The 19,631-nt window shown below is 48.7% G+C and overlaps 1 protein-coding gene across 1 annotated transcript; it reads left to right on the forward strand.

Moving 5' to 3' along the window:
• Nucleotides 1-988: 988 nt before the first annotated feature.
• LOC124464953 (cartilage acidic protein 1-like) lies at nt 989-17,777 on the forward strand (the record flags this gene model as incomplete). The annotated part of the gene is made up of 10 exons (XM_047016890.1): nt 989-1,120; nt 2,802-2,947; nt 6,136-6,272; nt 6,778-6,860; nt 8,884-8,984; nt 10,181-10,349; nt 13,071-13,216; nt 14,126-14,168; nt 16,394-16,537; nt 17,573-17,777. Coding segments are annotated over 10 exons (1,226 nt in total), but the record flags the coding sequence as incomplete, so codon positions are not given.
• Nucleotides 17,778-19,631: the final 1,854 nt, after the last annotated feature.

Raw genomic sequence — 19,631 nt, forward strand, 5'->3', positions numbered from 1 at the left:
GACAGACAGGCAGGCAGGCAGGCAGGCAGGCAGGCAGGCAGGCAGGCAGGCAGGTAGGCAGGCAGGCAGGCAGGCAGGCAGGCAGGCAGGCAGGCAGGCAGACACACAGACCGACAGGCAGACAGACAGACAGACAGACAGACAGACAGACAGACAGACAGGCAGGCAGGCAGGCAGGCAGACAGACAGACAGACAGACACACACACACACACAGACAGACAGGCAGGCAGGCAGGCAGGCAGGCAGGCAGGCAGGCAGGCAGGCAGGCAGGCAGGCAGGCAGGCAGGCAGGCAGCTTACTGTACAGACATCAACTGTTTCTCTCTACCCACCCCTCCTTTTTGATCTCTCTTTTCTCTTTTCTTCCTCTTTCTCTCTGTGTCTCTCGCTGGCTCTGGATCTCTGACTGTGTTTGTATCACACCATTGATTTCTGATAGGACATGAGACTGATTCTGATAGGCTGATTGCTCCAGAAATAGAGATGGTCTACAGTATTGCAGTATTGAACGGTCAGAAGAATGAATGGAGTATGACCTCTTCTTTTACGACGTGCCAAGTAGTGGGGGAATTACTGTAAGACTCTGTTGGGTATTGGGGGGTTTAAAGAGAAGGAGAGATGGTGTGTGTGTGTGTGTGCTATGCGGTCAGGGTCCTTGTCAGCAGAAAGACCTGCTCTGCTAAGGGGAAATGGCCTGGAAAGACAGTAATGATCTCTGAGATCGCTTCTGTGATGGAGCCTGATCTCCCTCTCTCTTTACCCTCCTCCTTCACTCCCACTCTCCTTTTCATCGCTTTCTCCTTCCTTCGTGTTTTCCCCTCTCTCTCTCTCTCTCTCTCTCTCTCTCTCTCTCTCTCTCTCTCTCTCTCTCTCTCTTTCTCTCTCTCTCTCTCTCTTTTCTCTCTCTCTCTCTCTCTCTCTCTCTCTCTCTCTCTCTCTCTCTCTCTTTCTCTCTCTCTCTCTCTCTCTCTCTCTCTCTCTCTAGGAGGGCGTGGGGTGGTGGTGGGGCCCATCGTGAGCCAGACCCTGTCTGACGTGTTCTGTGATAACGAGTATGGGCCCAACTTCCTGTTCAGGAACAACGGAGACGGAACCTTCACCGACGTGGCGCAGCAGGCTGGTGAGAGGGAGGGAGGGAGGGAGGGAGGGAGGGAGAAGAGGGAAGGAGATGAGGGAGGGAGGGAGAGAGATGAGGAAGGGAGGGAGAGAGATGAGGGAGGGACGGAGAAGAGGAAGGGAGGGAGGCAGGGAGATGAGGGAGGGAGATGAGGGAGGGAGGGATAGAGAGGCGGGATGGATAGAAAGAAGGAGGACTGGAAAGAGGGAGGGAGAGAAGGTAGGAGGGGGAGGGATGGTTTAGGAGAGAGTGGAATGGAAAGAGGGAGAGATGGAGGGAACCAAAGACAGAAAGGGAGGGATGAATAAAGGGAGAAAGGAAGTAATGAATGGATAACGGGCTGGAGAGAGGAATGGACACAGAGAAGGATGGAGGGATGGAGGGAAAGAAGGAAGAATGACAGTGAGAGAAAGGGAGGGTATTGTTAACTTGTCAATTCATTTCAAATCAACTTTTTTGTCAGAATCAGGGACACAAACAATATACATCATAGGTTTAGACATCAGAATGAGAATCTGAGAATAACCCAGTTGACAGATACATTTGAAAATCAGAATTCAATAGAGCCTGGATAGTGGTGACTCTTGCAGTTTGAACAAGCTTGGTTTTTAACCGAGAAACTGTCATTACTGTAAAGTCAACCTGAGGCTTATGAATGCTTGCCTTTTTACATGTATCCCACAGGGGGGCAGTATAGAGAGTATAGCGATGTGCTCTAAGAAATAATTGTGCTGTCACATGTTCTGAACACATGCACAGTCTTTCTGCCAGCGTGTTAGCTTGATCATTACTGTAAATATACGAAACTGCTTTCACATGTCCTTGTCATCATTCAGCTGATCTGTCATGAAATGCTCTAGATATTTAATTTTATCTCAAACACGTAGCACTTGCCCGGACCAATAAATATTTTTTCTGCATATCATAGCATTACTCTTTGCACTATTTTATTGCATTTTATGTTCACCCACATAATCACTGCTAGGATCAAATGAATAGCCAGATCATCAGCATACATTATATTATTAGGTTGTTACCAAACATACAGCATCCTCTTTGCATCCAGCATCCTCTTAGCATCCAGCATCCTCTTAGCATCCAGGATCCTCTTTGCATCCAGCATCCTCTTAGCATCCAGGATCCTCTTAGCATCCAGCATCCTCTTAGCATCCAGCATCCTCTTAGCATCCAGGATCCTCTTAGCATCCAGCATCCTCTTAGCATCCAGCATCCTCTTAGCATCCAGGATCCTCTTAGCATCCAGCATCCTCTTAGCATCCAGCATCCTCTTAGCATCCAGGATCCTCTTAGCATCCAGGATCCTCTTAGCATCCAGGGTCCTCTTAGCATCCAGGATCCTCTTAGTATCCAGGCAGTGTTGCAGCCTCTTAGCTGGTCAGATAAATCCTGCATGAGCACATTACAGAGTGATGGTGAAGGGAACCCCACATCACACCAATGCCAAAGGGAGTTTGGCATTGGTTGTTTCTCAGTATACAGAACTACTGAAATCAATGCATTTACAATCAATTTCAACATTCCAAATGGTTCCACATGTGAAACCAGTGGAGATGTATGAGATTAATTTGGTTCAAGTTGCAACGCTTGAAAACCAGTCATGTGGACATGCTGTGTAATCTAGGGGCATTTGTTTTCTACCCCTTCCTGTCCCTCTGTGGCCCAGGGGTGGAGGACCCCATGCAGCACGGCCGCGGGGTGGCGCTCGCTGACTTCAACCGTGACGGCAAGACGGACATCGTCTACGGCAACTGGAACGGACCGCACCGCCTGTACATGCAGATGAGCAACAGCCGCAAGCAAAAGTTCAAGGTTTGGACCTGTTCTTGTAGCTTCCTAGTGTGGAGAAATCAGGTTTGGTGACCATGGGTTCCTAGTGTGGAGAAATCAGGTTTGGTGACCATGGGTTCCTAGTGTGGAGAAATCAGGTTTGGTGACCATGGGTTCCTAGTGTGGAGAATTCGGGTTTGGTTACCATGGGTTCCTAGTGTGGAGAATTCAGGTTTGGTTACCATGGGTTTCTAGTGTAGAGAAATTGGGTTTGGCCTTTGTCATGGGAACTCTAACATTCTAGCAGGACCAGGCGCTGAATCTGGGAGGTGAGGAAGAGACACTTGTCAATTTAGATTTATAATGAACCATTCCTACAAGATCTTAGTGACTCAGTGTTACTTTAAACAAGAGGTTGCTGGCGTGCTGCCTCTTCCTGGGATACTGCTGGTCGTGTTGATTCATGGATCCTGAGCGACCGATCAATGTGGAGAAAACAGAGATTGGAAGGAGACTTACAGATGGTCAGACAGGGCATTTAACCATCCCTGCAGCAAGACAGAGAGCTAATTACTTCTGTCGTGTGCAGTGCTGTTTGTGTGTGTTTGAGAGTGACTGCATTTGTGTGTGAAAGAGACGTAGAGGAAAATAGAGAGAAGAAGAGTGAGATAGAGAGAGATAAAGAAAAACAGAGAGAGAGAGAGAGAGAGAGAGAGAGAGAGAGAAAGAGAGAGAGAGAGAGAGAGCAGAGGAAAAGAGACAGATACGGAGCAGAGAGAGAGAGAAAGAGAGAGAGCCTGGTAGAGCGAGACTGTGACTGTCTCTGTGACTGTGACTGTCTCTGTGACTGTGACTGTGACTGTCTCTGTGACTGTGACTGTCTCTGTGACTGTCTCTGTGACTGTCTCTGTGACTGTCTCTGTGACTGTGACTGTCTCTGAGACTGTGACTGTCTCTGTGACTGTGACTGTCTCTGTGACTGTGACTGTCTCTGTGACTGTGACTGTCTCTGTGACTGTCTCTGTGACTGTGACTGTCTCTGTGACTGTGACTGTCTCTGTGACTGTCTCTGTGACTGTGACTGTCTCTGAGACTGTGACTGTCTCTGTGACTGTGACTGTCTCTGTGACTGTGACTGTCTCTGTGACTGTGACTGTCTCTGTGACTGTCTCTGTGACTGTGACTGTCTCTGTGACTGTGACTGTGACTGTGACTGTCTCTGTGACTGTGACTGTGACTGTGACTGTCTCTGTGACTGTGACTGTCTCTGTGACTGTCTTTGTGACTGTGACTGTCTCTGAGACTGTGACTGTCTCTGTGACTGTGACTGTCTCTGTGACTGTGACTGTCTCTGTGACTGTCTCTGTGACTGTGACTGTCTCTGTGACTGTGACTGTCTCTGTGACTGTGACTGTCTCTGTCTCTGTGACTGTGACTGTCTCTGTGACTGTCTCTGTGACTGTGACTGTGACTGTCTCTGCTCTCTCAGGTGCTTCACTAGATCAGCTGGCCGGGAGATAAACGTCAACACCACAAGCTTTATGGAGGTTAAACACAGGGTTAATCTGTGGTGCTGGCCTTAGAGAGAGTTACACCGCACACACACGCACACACACACACACACACACAGAAGATACATTAAATTACTTATCTCACTTCAAAGTATGTCATGGGTACATTACACATTACACACCTCACAACTGACCACATTCACAGAGCGCACACACACACACATGCACACACACATAAACACACGCACACACAAACACACACGCACACACACACAGACCCTCTGGTTGTTTTGACCTTTGCCTCCATAATGAAGCTGGCCAGTAAGCGTAATTATCTCCAGGCTGAAACAGCAGCTTGCCTGGACACTGCAAAGTGCCGATTAGTGCTGTTTGCGTTTTAATTAAAATCCATGGTGCAGGCTTTCCGCTGTACACACACGCACACACACACACGCACACACACACACATGCACATGGCAGTGCCACATAATAATTCCTAGATATGGAGTTGTGTAATGGGATGGAGAGGCTTTGTGCTGGATGAACATGCAGCTTTTTAATGACCAGATCCCTGTCATTTCCTCCTGCTCTACCATCATCTATACTCCTTATCCTCCACACTCCTCCCCCTCACCACCTCCCTTCCTTTCTTTCTCTCTTTCTTTCTCTCTTTCTGTCTTTCTTTCTGAATTTCTCTTACTTTATTACGTATATCCCTAAAAATCTCCTCCCCTTTTTCTCTCCATCTCCCTCTTCCTCTGCATATCCTTTACCTCTAGTCCATCCCTCCATCCCCCCTCCCCTCACCTTCACCTGAGCAGCAGAAGGTCACCCCCCCCCACACACACACACACCTCCCAGGCTTTATGGTCCCTATAATGAAACAGGGAGTAAATATAGGAGGGCTGAGGGAGAGAAGGGCTGGCCTATAACTCTTCCTCAGCTTATCACCGCCTCACTGAGGGATGGACACCTCTGTTACTTCACCATGCCATACTCCCCTCAAACGGAGGAGAGGAGGGGAGAGGAGAGGGGGAGGAAGGAAGGAGAGGAGGGGAGAGGAGAGGAGATTAGTAGGAGAGGAAAGGAGAAGAGAAGAAAGTAGAGGGAAGGAAAGGAGAGGGGGAGGAAGAGAAGACAAGAGGAGAGGAGAGGAGAGGAGAGGAGAGGAGAGGAGAGGAGAGGAGAGGAGAGGAGAGGAGAGGGGGAGGAAGGAGAGGAGGGGAGATTAGAAGGAGAGGAAAGGAAAGGAGAACAGAGTAGAGGAAAGGAGAGGAGAGGGGGATGAAGGAGAGGAGTGGAGAGAACCAGATAGGGATAGTAAAAGAGTGGAGAAAGGAGAAGAGAGAGATGACTATTTCACCCACACAGGAGAGTAATAGAAGGAGACAGGTTCTCTCCAGGTAGTAATGATCTCAGGCACCTCATGATCATCTAACGCAGTTCTGTGTGCTGTTGGACTATGATAACTCAAGGCCCTGGAACAACAGTCCCAGTGCTGCAGCTCTGTGCCTCTCAGCAGTATTGAGAGCAGGCCAGTGTGTGGAGGTCTTCTCTGTCTGTACAGGGTAATGAACCAGCTCCCCAGTGTGTTGGTAATATGCATTCTCTAAAGAAAACAGCTTCCCATCTACCTGCCTCTATGACATCGACTGGATAATGATTTGTCTCTGCTATGTGTGTGTGTGTGTGTGTCTTTACATGTGTGTGTGTGTGTAGGACATAGCATCACAGAAGTTCTCCATGCCTTCCCCGGTGAGGACCGTCATCGTTGCAGACTTTGACAACGACAACGAGCTGGAGGTGTTCTTCAACAACATCGCCTACAGAGGCTCATCTGCCAACCGACTGTTCAGGTACACACACACACTCTCACACACACACACGCACTCTCTCACACACACACAAATACACACACACTCACACACACACTCACACACACACTCTCTCACACACACACAAATACACACACACTCTCTCACACTCTCACACACACACTCTCACACACACACTCTCTCAAACACACGCACTCTCTCACACACACACATGAACACAAAACACTCTCCTACAAACACACAAACACACGCACCCTCTCTCACACACACACACACACACGCACTCTCTCTCTCACAAACACACGCACTCTCTCACACACGAACACGCGCACTCTCTCACACACACGCATTAACACAAACACACGCACACACTCTCACACACTCTCACATGCACTCTCTCACTCACTCACACGCAGACACAAACACACACACTCTTTCTCACACACAAACACACACACATCCACAGTATCCACTGGGACCTGTAGTTCTTGAACAGTCCAGTTTGTCTTTTGATGGGGTGTGGCAGGGTGACCAGGAGAGAGCATGGGGACCCCCAGATAGAGGAGCTGAACGTGGGGGAGGCAGCAGAGCCAGAAGGCCGAGGGACAGGTGAGGTCACACCTCACATCTACCTAGCGACAGGTGACAACACACCTCACATCTACCTAGCAACAGGTGAGGTCACCCCTCACATCTACCTAGCGACAGGTGAGGTCACACCTCACATCTACCTTGCGACAGGTGACAACACACCTCACATCTACCTAGCGACAGGTGACAACACACCTCACATCTGCCTAGCAAAAGGTGAGGTCACACCTCACAACTACCTAGCGACAGGTGACAAAACACCTCACATCTACCTAGCAACAGGTGAGGTCACACCTCACATCTACCTAGCGACAGGTGTCAACACACCTCACATCTACCTAGCGACAGGTGAGGTCACACCTCACATCTACCTAGCAACAGGTGAGGTCACACCTCACATTACCTAGCGACAGGTGAGGTCACACCTCACATCTACCTAGCGACAGGTGAGGTCACACCTCACATCTACCTAGCGACAGGTGAGGTCACACCTGACATCTACCTAGCGACAGGTGAGGTCACACCTCACATCTACCTAGCGACAGGTGAGGTCACACCTGACATCTAGCTAGCGACAGGTGACAACACACCTCACATCTACCTAGCGACAGGTGAGGTCACACCTCACATCTACCTAGCGACAGGTGACAACACATCTCACATCTACCTAGCAATAGGTGAGGTCACACCTCACATCTACCTAGCGACAGGTGACAACACACCTCACATCTACCTAGCGACAGGTGAGGTCACACCTCACATCTACCTAGCAACAGGTGAGGTCACACATCACATCTACCTAGCGACAGGTGTCAACACACCTCACATCTACCTAGCGACAGGTGACAACACACCTCACATCTACCTAGCGACAGCTGAGGTCACACCTTAATGGGGACTATTACTGAGACAAGTTAGCTACATGACGTTAGCCAGAATAACTCTGGAACCCTCTGGAACTCATTAGTCTAATTACTAGTGCTGTCAAACGATTAAAATATTTAATCGTGATTAATCGCGTTAATGTCATAGTTAACTCGCGATTAATCACAATTAATCGCACATTTTTATCTATTCTAAATGTTCCTTGATTTCTTTTTGTCCCATTCTTTTTTTAAATTTTAAAGCTCTTATCAACATGGAAAAGTGGTTCGGATTGCTTCGTGCAAATATTTTTTTTATTGAAAACAACATTGCAATAGCCTGGCTTTGACGAGGGGGCGGAGAATTCGCATGAATCGCATCAGCTGTGTGCTTGGCCATCAAGTGGTATTTCAGACTGGACGTGCTGCGATGATAGCTCATTTTACAACGACAAAACACACAGATCACTTTGGTCTTGTCAATGGAACCATTTGGCAACTTTTTTAAAGTAAACTTTCCATTCAGAATCTTATTGGCATCCATTTCGGCGTCTCGCACTCGCCATCCACTCAAAACGTAACTTTAGCCTACTACCAGAGAATGTCCAATATCCGTAAACGGGCTCTGCTACTACTCTTTAGCCGGCTCGCAAGCCAAACAAGTGTGTGTGGCATGCCTGTTGTTTTATTTCCGGTCTAGCTAGATCTGGTGTGGTGTTGTAGTCTTTCTAACGTCGGCAATTGTTGCAACAGTATGTGAAAAAAACTACAAAGTTTGCTAGGTCAAAAAGAGCGTTAATCGCGCGATAAAAAAATTGACGACGTTAATTTGGGTTTGAGTTAACGCCGTTAATAACGCGTTAAACTGACAGCACTACTAATTACACATACGTCTGCCTTGTAGGTGGGACCTCTGTAGCATGTGGAATATACATATGCAGTTTGATTACAACACGTCCATTCATCCTCCCTCCACAAGATGTCACCAGAGGTCCATTAGAGAAAAGAGGTGTCTGCTGTGTGTGTTTTCAGCTGGGCTATCTGTCCATTCAGACAGGAAGGCCAACACTGAGAATTCAAAGAAACACTTTAACCGAGGTTTATCATCCAATGTGTGAATGACCCTTGACCCTGACCTCTGGCCGGTGCCCTGTGACCCTGGTGTTCTGGTGTTGCAGGGGCGGTGGTGACCGACTTTGACGGGGATGGCCGACTGGACCTGCTGGTGTCTCATGGAGAGAGTGCAGCTCAGCCCATATCCATCTACAGAGTCAACCAGGTACACGTTTGGGTGTGTGTGTGTGTGAGAGAGAGAGAGAGAGAGAGAGAGAGAGAGAGAGAGAGAGAGAGAGAGAGAGAGAGAGAGAGAGAGAGAGAACACAGGGTAAGATGTCAGAGAGAGAGTGAGAGAGAGGGGATGACAGAGAAAGAGGAAAAGATTGGATAAAAGAAAGATAGTTTGTGTATGTATTAGTGCTGTCAAACGATTAAAATATTTAATCGCGATTAATCGCATTAATGTCATAGTTAACTCGCGATTAATCACAATTAATCGCACATTTCTATTTCTATCTATTCTAAATGTCCCTTGATTACTTTTTGTCCCATTCTTTTTTCAAATTTTAATGCTCTTATCAACATGGAAAAGTGGTTCGGATTGCTTCGTGCAAATATTTTTTGTTATTGAAAACAACATTGCAATCGCCTGGCTTTGACGAGGGGGCGGAGAATTTGCATCATCTGTGTACTTGGCCATCAAGTGGTATTTCAGACTGGACGTGCTGCAATGATAGCTCATTTTACAACGACAAAACACACAGATCACTTTGGTCTTGTCAATGGAACCATTTGGCAACTTTTTAAAAGTAAACTTTCCATTCAGAATCTTATTGGCATCCATTTCGGCGTCTCCCGCTCGCCTTCCACTCAAAACGTAAAGTTAACCTACTACCAGAGAATGTCTCATATCCGTAAACGGGCTCTGCTACTACGCTTTAGCCGGATCGCAAGCCAAACAAGTGTGTGGCGTGCCTGTTGTTTTGTGTCCGGTCTAGCTAGATCCGGTGTGGTGTTGTAGTTTTTCTAACTTCGGTAGTTGTTGCAACAGCATGTGAAAAAAAACTACAAAGTTTGCTAGGCCAAAAAGAGCGTTAATTGCGCGATAAAAAAATTGACGCCGTTAATTTGGGTTTGTGTTAACGCCGTTAATAACGCGTTAAACTGACAGCACTAGTATGTATATGTGTGTGTAGAGAGAGAGATAGCAAGGGATAGTCTGTGTGCGTGTTAACCACAGCGTCAAGACAGGGTTTGTGTGGGATAGGTACAGGTATAGGGACGAGATAATAAATCGCTCTTCATAGTTCCCTCCCTCTCTCCCTCCCTCCCTCTCCCTCTGTCTCTCCCTTCTTCTCTCTCTCTCTCTCTCTCTCTCCCTTTTTCTCTCTCTCTCCCCCTCTCTCCCTCTCTCCCCAGGGTATCTCTAACTCCTGGCTGCGTGTGATCCCCCGTACCCAGTTTGGGGCGTTTGCCCGCGGTGCCAAGGTGGTGGTCTACACCAAGAGGAGCGGGCCCCACACCCGCATCATCGACGGGGGGTCGGGATACCTGTGTGAGATGGAGCCGGTCGCTCACTTTGGTCTTGGTATGGCTGACACAGCTGCTACAAGTCTCTAACAGGGTCTAACAGGGTCTAGTACTCAGTACATTGATGATGTCAATAAGGTTTACGCGGATTCTAGAAGGGTTAAGCCGGTTGACAGGGTTCTAGAAGGGTTGTAGCCGAGTGATAAGGCTCTACAAGGGTACTGGCAGTGGTTCATAAAGTCAAATCAATTTCGGTGAAGTAACAAAGTAAAAGCAGAATGTTGTTGAGCAGATGCAGAAACCTTTCTATCAAATGAGACCTGCAAGGTGGGGTTCAGTGTCAGTAGTGTGTGTCTGCAAGGTGGGGTTCAGTGTGAGAAGTGTGTCTGCAAGGTGGGGTTCAGTGTGAGAAGTGTGTCTGCAAGGTGGGGTTCAGTGTGAGAAGTGTGTCTGCAAGGTGGGGTTCAGTGTGAGAAGTGTGTGTCTGCAAGGTGGGGTTCATTGTGAGAAGTGTGTCTGCAAGGTGGGGTTCAGTGTGAGAAGTGTGTCCTGCAAGGTGGGGTTCAGTGTGAGAAGTGTGTGTCTGCAAGGTGGGGTTCATTGTGAGAAGTGTGTCTGCAAGGTGGGGTTCAGTGTGAGAAGTGTGTCTGCAAGGTGGGGTTCAGTGTGAGAAGTGTGTCTGCAAGGTGGGGTTCAGTGTGAGAAGTGTGTGTCTGCAAGGTGGGGTTCATTGTGAGAAGTGTGTCTGCAAGGTGGGGTTCAGTGTGAGAAGTGTGTCTGCAGGGTGGGGTTCAGTGTGAGAAGTGTGTGTCTGCAAGGTGGGGTTCAGTGTGAGAAGTGTGTGTCTGCAAGGTGGGGTTCTGTGTGAGAAGTGTGTCTGCAAGGTGGGGTTCAGTGTGAGAAGTGTGTCTGCAAAGTGGGGTTCAGTGTGAGAAGTGTGTCTGCAAGGTGGGGTTCAGTGTGAGAAGTGTGTCTGCAAGGTGGGGTTCAGTGTGAGAAGTGTGTCTGCAAGGTGGGGTTCAGTGTGAGAAGTGTGTCCTGCAAGGTGGGGTTCAGTGTGAGAAGTGTGTGTCTGCAAGGTGGGGTTCATTGTGAGAAGTGTGTCTGCAAGGTGGGGTTCAGTGTGAGAAGTGTGTCTGCAAGGTGGGGTTCAGTGTGAGAAGTGTGTGTCTGCAAGGTGGGGTTCAGTGTGAGAAGTGTGTCTGCAAGGTGGGGTTCAGTGTGAGAAGTGTGTCTGCAAGGTGGGGTTTAGTGTGAGAAGTGTGTCTGCAAGGTGGGGTTCAGTGTGAGAAGTGTGTCTGCAAGGTGGGGTTCAGTGTGAGAAGTGTGTCCTGCAAGGTGGGCTTCAGTGTGAGAAGTGTGTGTCTGCAAGGTGGGGTTCAGTGTGAGTAGTGTGTCTGCAAGGTGGGGTTCAGTGTGAGAAGTGTGTGTCTGCAAGGTGGGGTTCAGTGTGAGAAGTGTGTGTCTGTTGGGGAAGGATCAGGGAGGGGGGGGGCTCCCAGAAGTCCACACGTGAGCTTCGACACATTGGTATGGTCTGCTGGGAGCTTGTGATAATCCTTTTGTTACTATGGTGTGTACTATGTAGAACATCTGACATCCTCTCCTCCCTCCTCCTCTCCTCCTGTCCTCTACTCTGCTATCCTATTCTCCCTTCTTCTCTCCTGAACTCTCCTCACTTCTCCTCTCCTTTCCTCCCTTTTTTTCTCCTCTCCTCTCCCCTTCTCTCCTGTCCTCTCCCCTTCTCTCCTCTCCTCTCCCCTTCTCTCCTCTCCTCTGTTCTCCCCTTCTCTCCTCTCCTCTGTTCTCCCCTTCTCTCCTCTCCTCTGTTCTCCCCTTCTTTCCTCTTCCCGTCTTTCCTGTCTCCCCTTCTCTCCTCTCCTCTCCCCTTCTCTCCTCTCCTCTCCTCTCCTCTCCCCTTCTCTCCTCTCCCCTTCTCTCCTCTCCCCTTGTCTCCTTTCCTCTCCCCTTCTCTCCTCTCCCCTTGTCTCCTTTCCTCTCCCCTTCTCTCCTCTCCTTTCCTCTCCCCTTCTCTCCTCTCCCCTTCTCTCCTCTCCTCTCCCCTTCTCTCCTCTCCCCTTCTCTCCCCTTCTCTCCTCTCCCCTTCTCTCCTCTTCTCTCCCCTTCTCTCCTCTCCCCTTCTCTCCTCTCCCCTTCTCTCCTCTCCTCTGTTCTCCCCTTCTCTCCTCTCCTCTGTTCTCCCCTTCTCTCCTCTCCTCTGTTCTCCCCTTCTTTCCTCTTCCCTTCTTTCCTGTCTCCCCTTCTCTCCTCTCCTCTCCCCTTCTCTCCTCTCCCCTTCTCTCCTCTCCCCTTGTCTCCTTTCCTCTCCCCTTCTCTCCTCTCCCCTTGTCTCCTTTCCTCTCCCCTTCTCTCCTCTCCTTTCCTCTCCCCTTCTCTCCTCTCCCCTTCTCTCCTCTCCCCTTCTCTCCCCTTCTCTCCTCTCCCCTTCTCTCCCCTTCTCTCCTCTTCTCTCCTCTCCTCTCCCCTTCTCTCCTCTCCCCTTCTCTCCCCTTCTCTCCTCTCCTCTCCCCTTCTCTCCTCTCCTCTCCTCTCCCCTTCTCTCTTCTCCCCTTCTCTCCCCTTCTCTCCTCTCCTCTCCCCTTCTCTCCTCTCCCCTTCCCTCCCCTTCTCTCCTCTCCTCTCCCCTTTTCTCCTCTCCCCTTCTCTCCCCTTCTCTCCTCTCCTCTCCCCTTCTCTCCCCTTCTCTCCCCTTCTCTCCTCTCCCCTTCTCTCCTCTCCCCTTGTCTCCTCTCCCCTTGTCTCCTCTCCTTCTCCCCAGGTAAGGATGTGGCCACCAGTCTTGAGGTGTACTGGCCAGATGGACGCTCAATGGCTCGCCCTCTGGAACCCTCGGAGGTCAACTTTGTCCTGGAGGTGCCCTACCCCCGCGACAAGGAGGAGGTCACGCCAGCCCTGGAGATAGAGGTTTCTACATACATGACAAAGAATATCAACCTTAATCCTGGAGATAGAGATGCCTACATACATGACCTAGAACACCAACCCTAACCCTGGAGATAGAGATGCCTACATACATGACCTAGATACCAACCCTAACCCTGGAGATAGAGATGCCTACATACATGACCTAGAACACCAACCCTAACCCTGGAGATAGAGATGCTTACATACATCACTTAAGGCTACATACATGGATGAACTTAGACTACATACATGACTGACAATCACATACATGACTCACAAAGCTGAAGTCCTTTTATTTACAACATTTTATGCATACATGACATACGACAGTCATATATGCATAAAACTGAGCAATGTCTTGCTTGTAGTATTGTAGTAATAATACTACATCCATGACCCAGGAAGGGACACATGACATAGTCACTGACTTCAACAAACGTGTAGGAATGTTTGAACATTTGTCAAGCCTTTGGTGAAAGTTTACAGTAAACTCCAGATTTCCTGTTTGATTCCTTGTCACTGAGCTGTCCTGTGTGTGTAATGTGTGGTGCGTTGCTGTACTATGTGTGTGTAATGTGTGGTGCGTTACTGTGCTGTGTGTGTAATGTGTGGTGCGTTACTGTGCTGTGTGTGTGTAATGTGTGGTGCGTTACTGTGCTGTGTGTGTAATGTTTAGTGCGTTGCTGTGCTGTGTGTGTGTGTGTAATGTGTTGTGCGTTGCTGTGCTATGTGTGTAATGTGTGGGTGTAATGTGTGGTGCGTTGCTGTGCTGTGTGTGTGTAATGTGTGGTGCGTTACTGTGCTGTGTGTGTAATGTGTGGTGTGTTACTGTGCTGTGTGTGTAATGTGTGGTGTGTTACTGTGCTGTGTGTGTAATGTGTGGTGCGTTACTGTGCTTGGGTGTTGCAGTGTGGCCAGGGGTTTACCATGAAGGAAAACGGACGCTGTACAGGTATGTCAATTATGAATCAGCAAGGTGATGTCATGGGGATGTCATGGTGATGTCATGGGGATGTTATGGTGATGTCATGGTGATGTCATGGGGATGTTATGGTGATGTCAGGGGATGTCATGGTTATGTCATGGGGATGTTATGGTGATGTCAGGGGATGTCATGGTTATGTCATGGGGATGTTATGGTGATGTCATGACCTAGTCTGTCCTGGTCACAGTCTGTACTGCTCTGACCTGGTCTAGTTTGACCTGATATCGTCTGACCTCATATAGTTTGGCCTGGTAAATCCTGCTCCAGTCTATCCTAGTCTGTCTTGGTCTGGTCTGGCCCTGGTGTAGTCTGGTGTAGTCTGGTGTAGTCTGGTCTGGTCTGGTGTAGTCTGGTCAAGTGTAGTCTGGTGTAGTCTGGTCTGGTGTAGTCTGGTGTAGTCTGGTGTAGTCTGGTCTGGTGTAGTCTGATGTAGTCTGGTCTGGTGTAGTCTGGTGTAGTCTGGTCTAGTCTGGTGTAGTCTGGTATAGCCTGGTGTAGTCTGGTGTAGTCTGGTCTGGTCTGGTGTAATCTGGTGTAGTCTGGTCTGGTGTAGTCTTGTCTGGTGTAGTCTGGTGTAGTCTGGTGTAGTCTGGTCTGGTCTGGTGCAGTCTGGTGTAGTCTGGTCTGTTCTAGTCTGGTATAGTCTGGTGTAGTCTGGTCTGGTTTGGTGTAGAATGGTGTAGTCTGGTGTAGTCTGGCCTTGTGTAGTCTGGTGTAGTCTGGTCTAGTCTGGTAGTCTGGTCTGGTGTTGTGGTGGAATTTCTATGATTGAATGTCTCATGTCAGAATAATTTGATTTTATCTGTATATTCTTGAAATCCTTGAAATCAAAGAGGAGCAGTTCTAAAACAGGATCATAAATAATGTCTGGAGTAGAAAGGCTCTCTAAAGGTGTCATGATCTGAGCATTCTTTTATACAGTAATTCCAGACAGTTACATCATTAGTTCAATAGTTCATGTCTATCAAAAGAGGAACTCTTCAATAACAAAAAGTAAAAAAAATGAACTTAATACAGATGCTCAATATTAAAAACATAGCTTGAGACAAGAAAGAAAAACTTGTCAGCAAAAATCCCTGGAGTATGGGCAAAACAACCAGGGTTAAACAGTCAAATTTGTTAGACGTTTGTCAGCAAACGGAAATTTAATCAATACTGTCTTGGGCCAAAAGCTTATTCTAGCTTTACAGAAGTTAAAACCTCAGCAATAATTGTTCTAGGCCAAAGAATATTATAGACATCTTAAAGAATAGTAATGTTCCATTACAGTGTAGTCTGGTGTAGTCTGGTCTAGTCTGGTGTAGTCTGGTCTGGTCTGGTGTAGTCTGGTCTTGTCTGGTGTAGTCTGGTTTGGTTATGGTGTAGTCTGGTCTGGTGTAGTCTGGTATAGTCTGGTCTGGTGTAGTCTGGTGTAGTCTGGTTTTGTCTGGTGAAGTCTGGTGTAGTCTGGTATAGTCTGGTCTGGTGTAGTCTGGTGTAGTCTGGTCTAGTGTGGTCTGGTGTAGTCTGGTCTGGCCCTGGTGTAGTCTGGTGTAGTCTGGTCTGGCCCTGGTGTAGTCTGGTGTAGTCTGGTTTGGTGTAGTCTGGTTTATTCTGGTGTAGTCTGGTCTAGTGTGGTCTGGTGTAGTCTGGTCTGGCCCTGGTGTAGTCTGGTGTAGTCTGGTCTGGCCCTGGTGTAGTCTGGTGTAGTCTGGTATGGTGTAGACTGGTGTAGTCTGTTCTGGTGCAGTCTGGCGTAGTCTGGTGTAGTCTGGTCTGGTGTAGTCTGGTCTGGTGTAGTCTGGTGTAGTCTGGTCTGGCCCTGGTGTAGTCTGGTGTAGTCTGGTGTAGTCTGGTGTAGTGTGGTCTGGTGTAGTCTGGTCTGGTCTGGTGTAGTCTGGTCTGATCTGACTTGCTCTAGTCTTGTTTGTCCTGGTATACTCTATCCATCCTTCTAGGGGTATTTTCAGGGTGTACCTTTCCCCTTTGTCTCCTTTTCCCCTTATCATCTTGTCTCCTTGTCCCCCCTATCACTTTGAACCCTGTCTCCCTCATTCACCCCTCCCTCCCTCCTCCACCCCTTCCTCCCCCGCCCGTCTCTCCTCCACCCGTCTCTCCTCCACCCCTCTCACCTCCACCCTTCACTCCCCCACCCCTCTCTCCCCCACCCCTCTCTCCCCCACCCCTCTCTCCTCCACCCTTCTCTGCCCCAGATCAGGATGAGTGTACCCACTTTCCATCTGTCTGTCCTCTGGACCGCCCTGTGTGCACCAACACATACGGCAGCTATAAGTGTCGCGCCAACAAGAGGTGCAGCCAGGGGTTTGAACCCAACGATGACGGCTCTGCCTGTGTGGGTGAGTGCTGCTGCTCCCGGGCAGGGAGCTGCATCCAGGAGGGAGAGGCCTGGACCTGGGGCCTGGACCTGGGGCCTGGACCTGGGGCCTGGACCTGGGGCCTGGACCTGGGGCCTGTATCTGGGACCTGGACCTGGGGCCTGTATCTGGGACCTGGACCAGGCCTCTCCCTCTCTTCCAATTTTAGCCAATCACCGGAGAATGTCTAATATGGGTAGACGGGCTCTGCGTTAGCCTAGGAAACACGGAAAATGACTAAACATGAATCCTGCCATTCATAACAATATTTAATCAGGTATGATCATCGGTTTAATAAGATTAACAAGCAATATTTCACCTACATGCAACCAGACGACATTGCTCATGATCTGAAGGAGACGATGTCCGTCATTATGGCAGGTTGTTGAAGTCCACATAGACACGTTAATGTGATTGGCTAAAATTGGAAGAGACGACCTGATAGGCTGCTGAGGATATCTTTTAGAAAAAATGCATTTGTGGATCAAAGCGCGTCAGGAAAGTTCCAAAAATCCACACGAACGAATGCAAGGATTCACACCAACGAATGCAGGGATTTGTAACTTGTGTTTGTCAGGTTGCAAACGAATGTAATAGGGTCATTTATTTGTGAATCGCGTTACAATTGTGAATCACGAAATACATTTGTGAATCGTGTTACGTTTGTTTGAATTGTGTTACGTTTGTTTGTTTGAATCGTGTTATGTTTGTATGAATCGTGTTACGTTTGTTTGGATCGTGTTAAATTTGTTTGAATCGTGTTGCGTTTGTTTGTTTGAATTATGAAACTAATCTAACTCCATAGGCCTCTCCCTCCTGGATGGCCGCAAAGATGGCGGCTCTCAGGAAGAAACGTCTGTTACTAACATCGTCTCTGTCTCGCCTGTTACCCCTGTCTCTCTTTCTCCTTCTGTCTTTCTCTCCTTCTTTCACCTCTCTCTTTCTCTCTGGCTGTCACTCTGTATCCTTCTGTTTCTCTCCTCTCTCTCTCTGGTCTCCCTCCCTCTGTGTCTCCAGCCCAGGTGGCCTACTTTGGGGACACGCGTTCCTCTGCCGTGCGGCGGTGGCCTGGTCTCTCTCCCTGTTCTCTCTCCGCTCTGCTGCCACTTCTGTGTGTCCACCTCCACACAGCACTACTGTAGCCCGCCCTTCACCTCCCTCCGGAACCTTCCCTCCTTCCTGGCCTCCTTTCCCTCTCTCCACATCAGTCGTTCCTGGGGTGATAGAGAATGTATAGAAACCCATGTACAAACAAACATTTCCTGGACATTTTTCTTCTTGTCTTCACCCCTCTGAAAAAGACAATCTCCTGAAGAGACGTCTCTCCTCAACCCTTGTTGCTGGCCTTGTCTCCACGGGAACATATCTTAGCACCCCGAACTGTTACAAACACACACTCAAACACACACACAAACAGAAACACAGGTAACAATCTAGCTGGCTTTGTGTTTGTGTGTGTGTATGGCATGTGTATTAGTAAAGCAATAGGGGTTTGTAAACATGTGCCAGACCATCTGCCTCAAATGTTAAATGACACACACACACTCACACACACAGCCCTCCCTCTATCCAAGTGTGCTGCATGCTTTCTTGATTAGCTTGGATCCAGCTGCCTGCTTCCCCGCCCTAACCTCCAGTTCCTGCTGCTTACTGGACTCTACATACAACCACTACATCCTCTCCACTCAAACTGGCAGGAAGGCCAGGTGTGTAGGTTGGGTCTGCATCTCTAGGGAGCAGCTGATTGGTTCCCACTGCACCAGACCTGAACTATCAAACACATAAGAAAACATGATACTGCACTGGAGCAACAAGGACTCGCATCTGCAAGACCTAGGATGTTAATATCTCTATGTATGATATCTTGGACGTTGTAGATATCTTTGTCTATGATATCCTGGATGAGAGAGATATCTGTGTATGATATTATGGATGATATAGGTATCCCTGTCTTTGATATCATGGCCTGTGCAAGTATTTCTGTTTATGATATCATGGAATGTGTAAGTATCTCTGTATACTAAATAATTTAGGATATAGGTATCTCTGTGTCTGAGACCATGGAGTGTACTCAAGGATTCTTTTTGTATGGGACTATGCTCCATGGTGTGGTTTAACCAGTTACCAACATCAACAGCTAGACCGTGCTCTCCCACAGTACATGATGCAACCCTTGCACTGCGCTGGACGTCGCCTCGGTAACAAGAGCTCTGGTCTGGTCCCAGAATGCACTGCGGTGGCGACCCGTCATACCAAGGCTCCTCTGAACTGAAGACGGGTTGCTACGGTACCTCCAGCAGGCTGCACACCAAATGACCCCCTACTTCCTGTTAATGCTGCTGCCCTTCCTGTCTGACGACCTTTTAGGGTCTTCCTGTTACCATGTTCCATTCTTACTGTGGTTACCAAGGTGATTAAAATCTTATCATGTCTTTAACGGAGGACTCGAACATAGTTATGAGGGTGATACAAAAGCTGGCCAAACAGGGAACACACACGCACATTCACACATACTCTTCGTCCAAATGTCTGACTGTTCCTCTCTCTTCCCACTCACTCCAACAGTGCACCCTCTTGTGTTCAAGCAGTGTGGTTCCCCTCCTCCCAGACCCCGCAGGCAGAACGCGCCAGAACCCTGGAGGTCCCATCTCTGATCACCTCGATCCAGCCAGAGACCTGAGGCAGCAGACAGAACATGACATCTCCACACCACCGTGTTCTTCCATGTACAAACACGTGTCTGTATGTGTGTGCTTGTATACGTGTGTGTGTCTCTCTCGCTGTCTCCTTGGTGAGGGAACTCCAGTACTCGTACAACACGGTCCCCCAACATGGCCCACGAGGGATATGTAAATATGTTCCCTCCCAGAACTCCAAGGATATATGTTTGGGTCCACCACGGTGTTGGAGTCACGTTCCACACAGTCAGCTGGAGAACGTGTCACGAGGGACTACGAGAGTCGCTGGGGTTCTGATTCCATAGTCTGGCGAATAACGAGGTCTTACAAGATACAGAACCAACCAAAGCTGAACAACGGGGGGAGGAGAGAGAAAACTAACGTCGATGTGATTGGCC

Source organism: Hypomesus transpacificus, unplaced genomic scaffold (assembly GCF_021917145.1).
Source record: "Hypomesus transpacificus isolate Combined female unplaced genomic scaffold, fHypTra1 scaffold_425, whole genome shotgun sequence".
In the NCBI taxonomy this organism is placed as follows: domain Eukaryota; kingdom Metazoa; phylum Chordata; class Actinopteri; order Osmeriformes; family Osmeridae; genus Hypomesus; species Hypomesus transpacificus.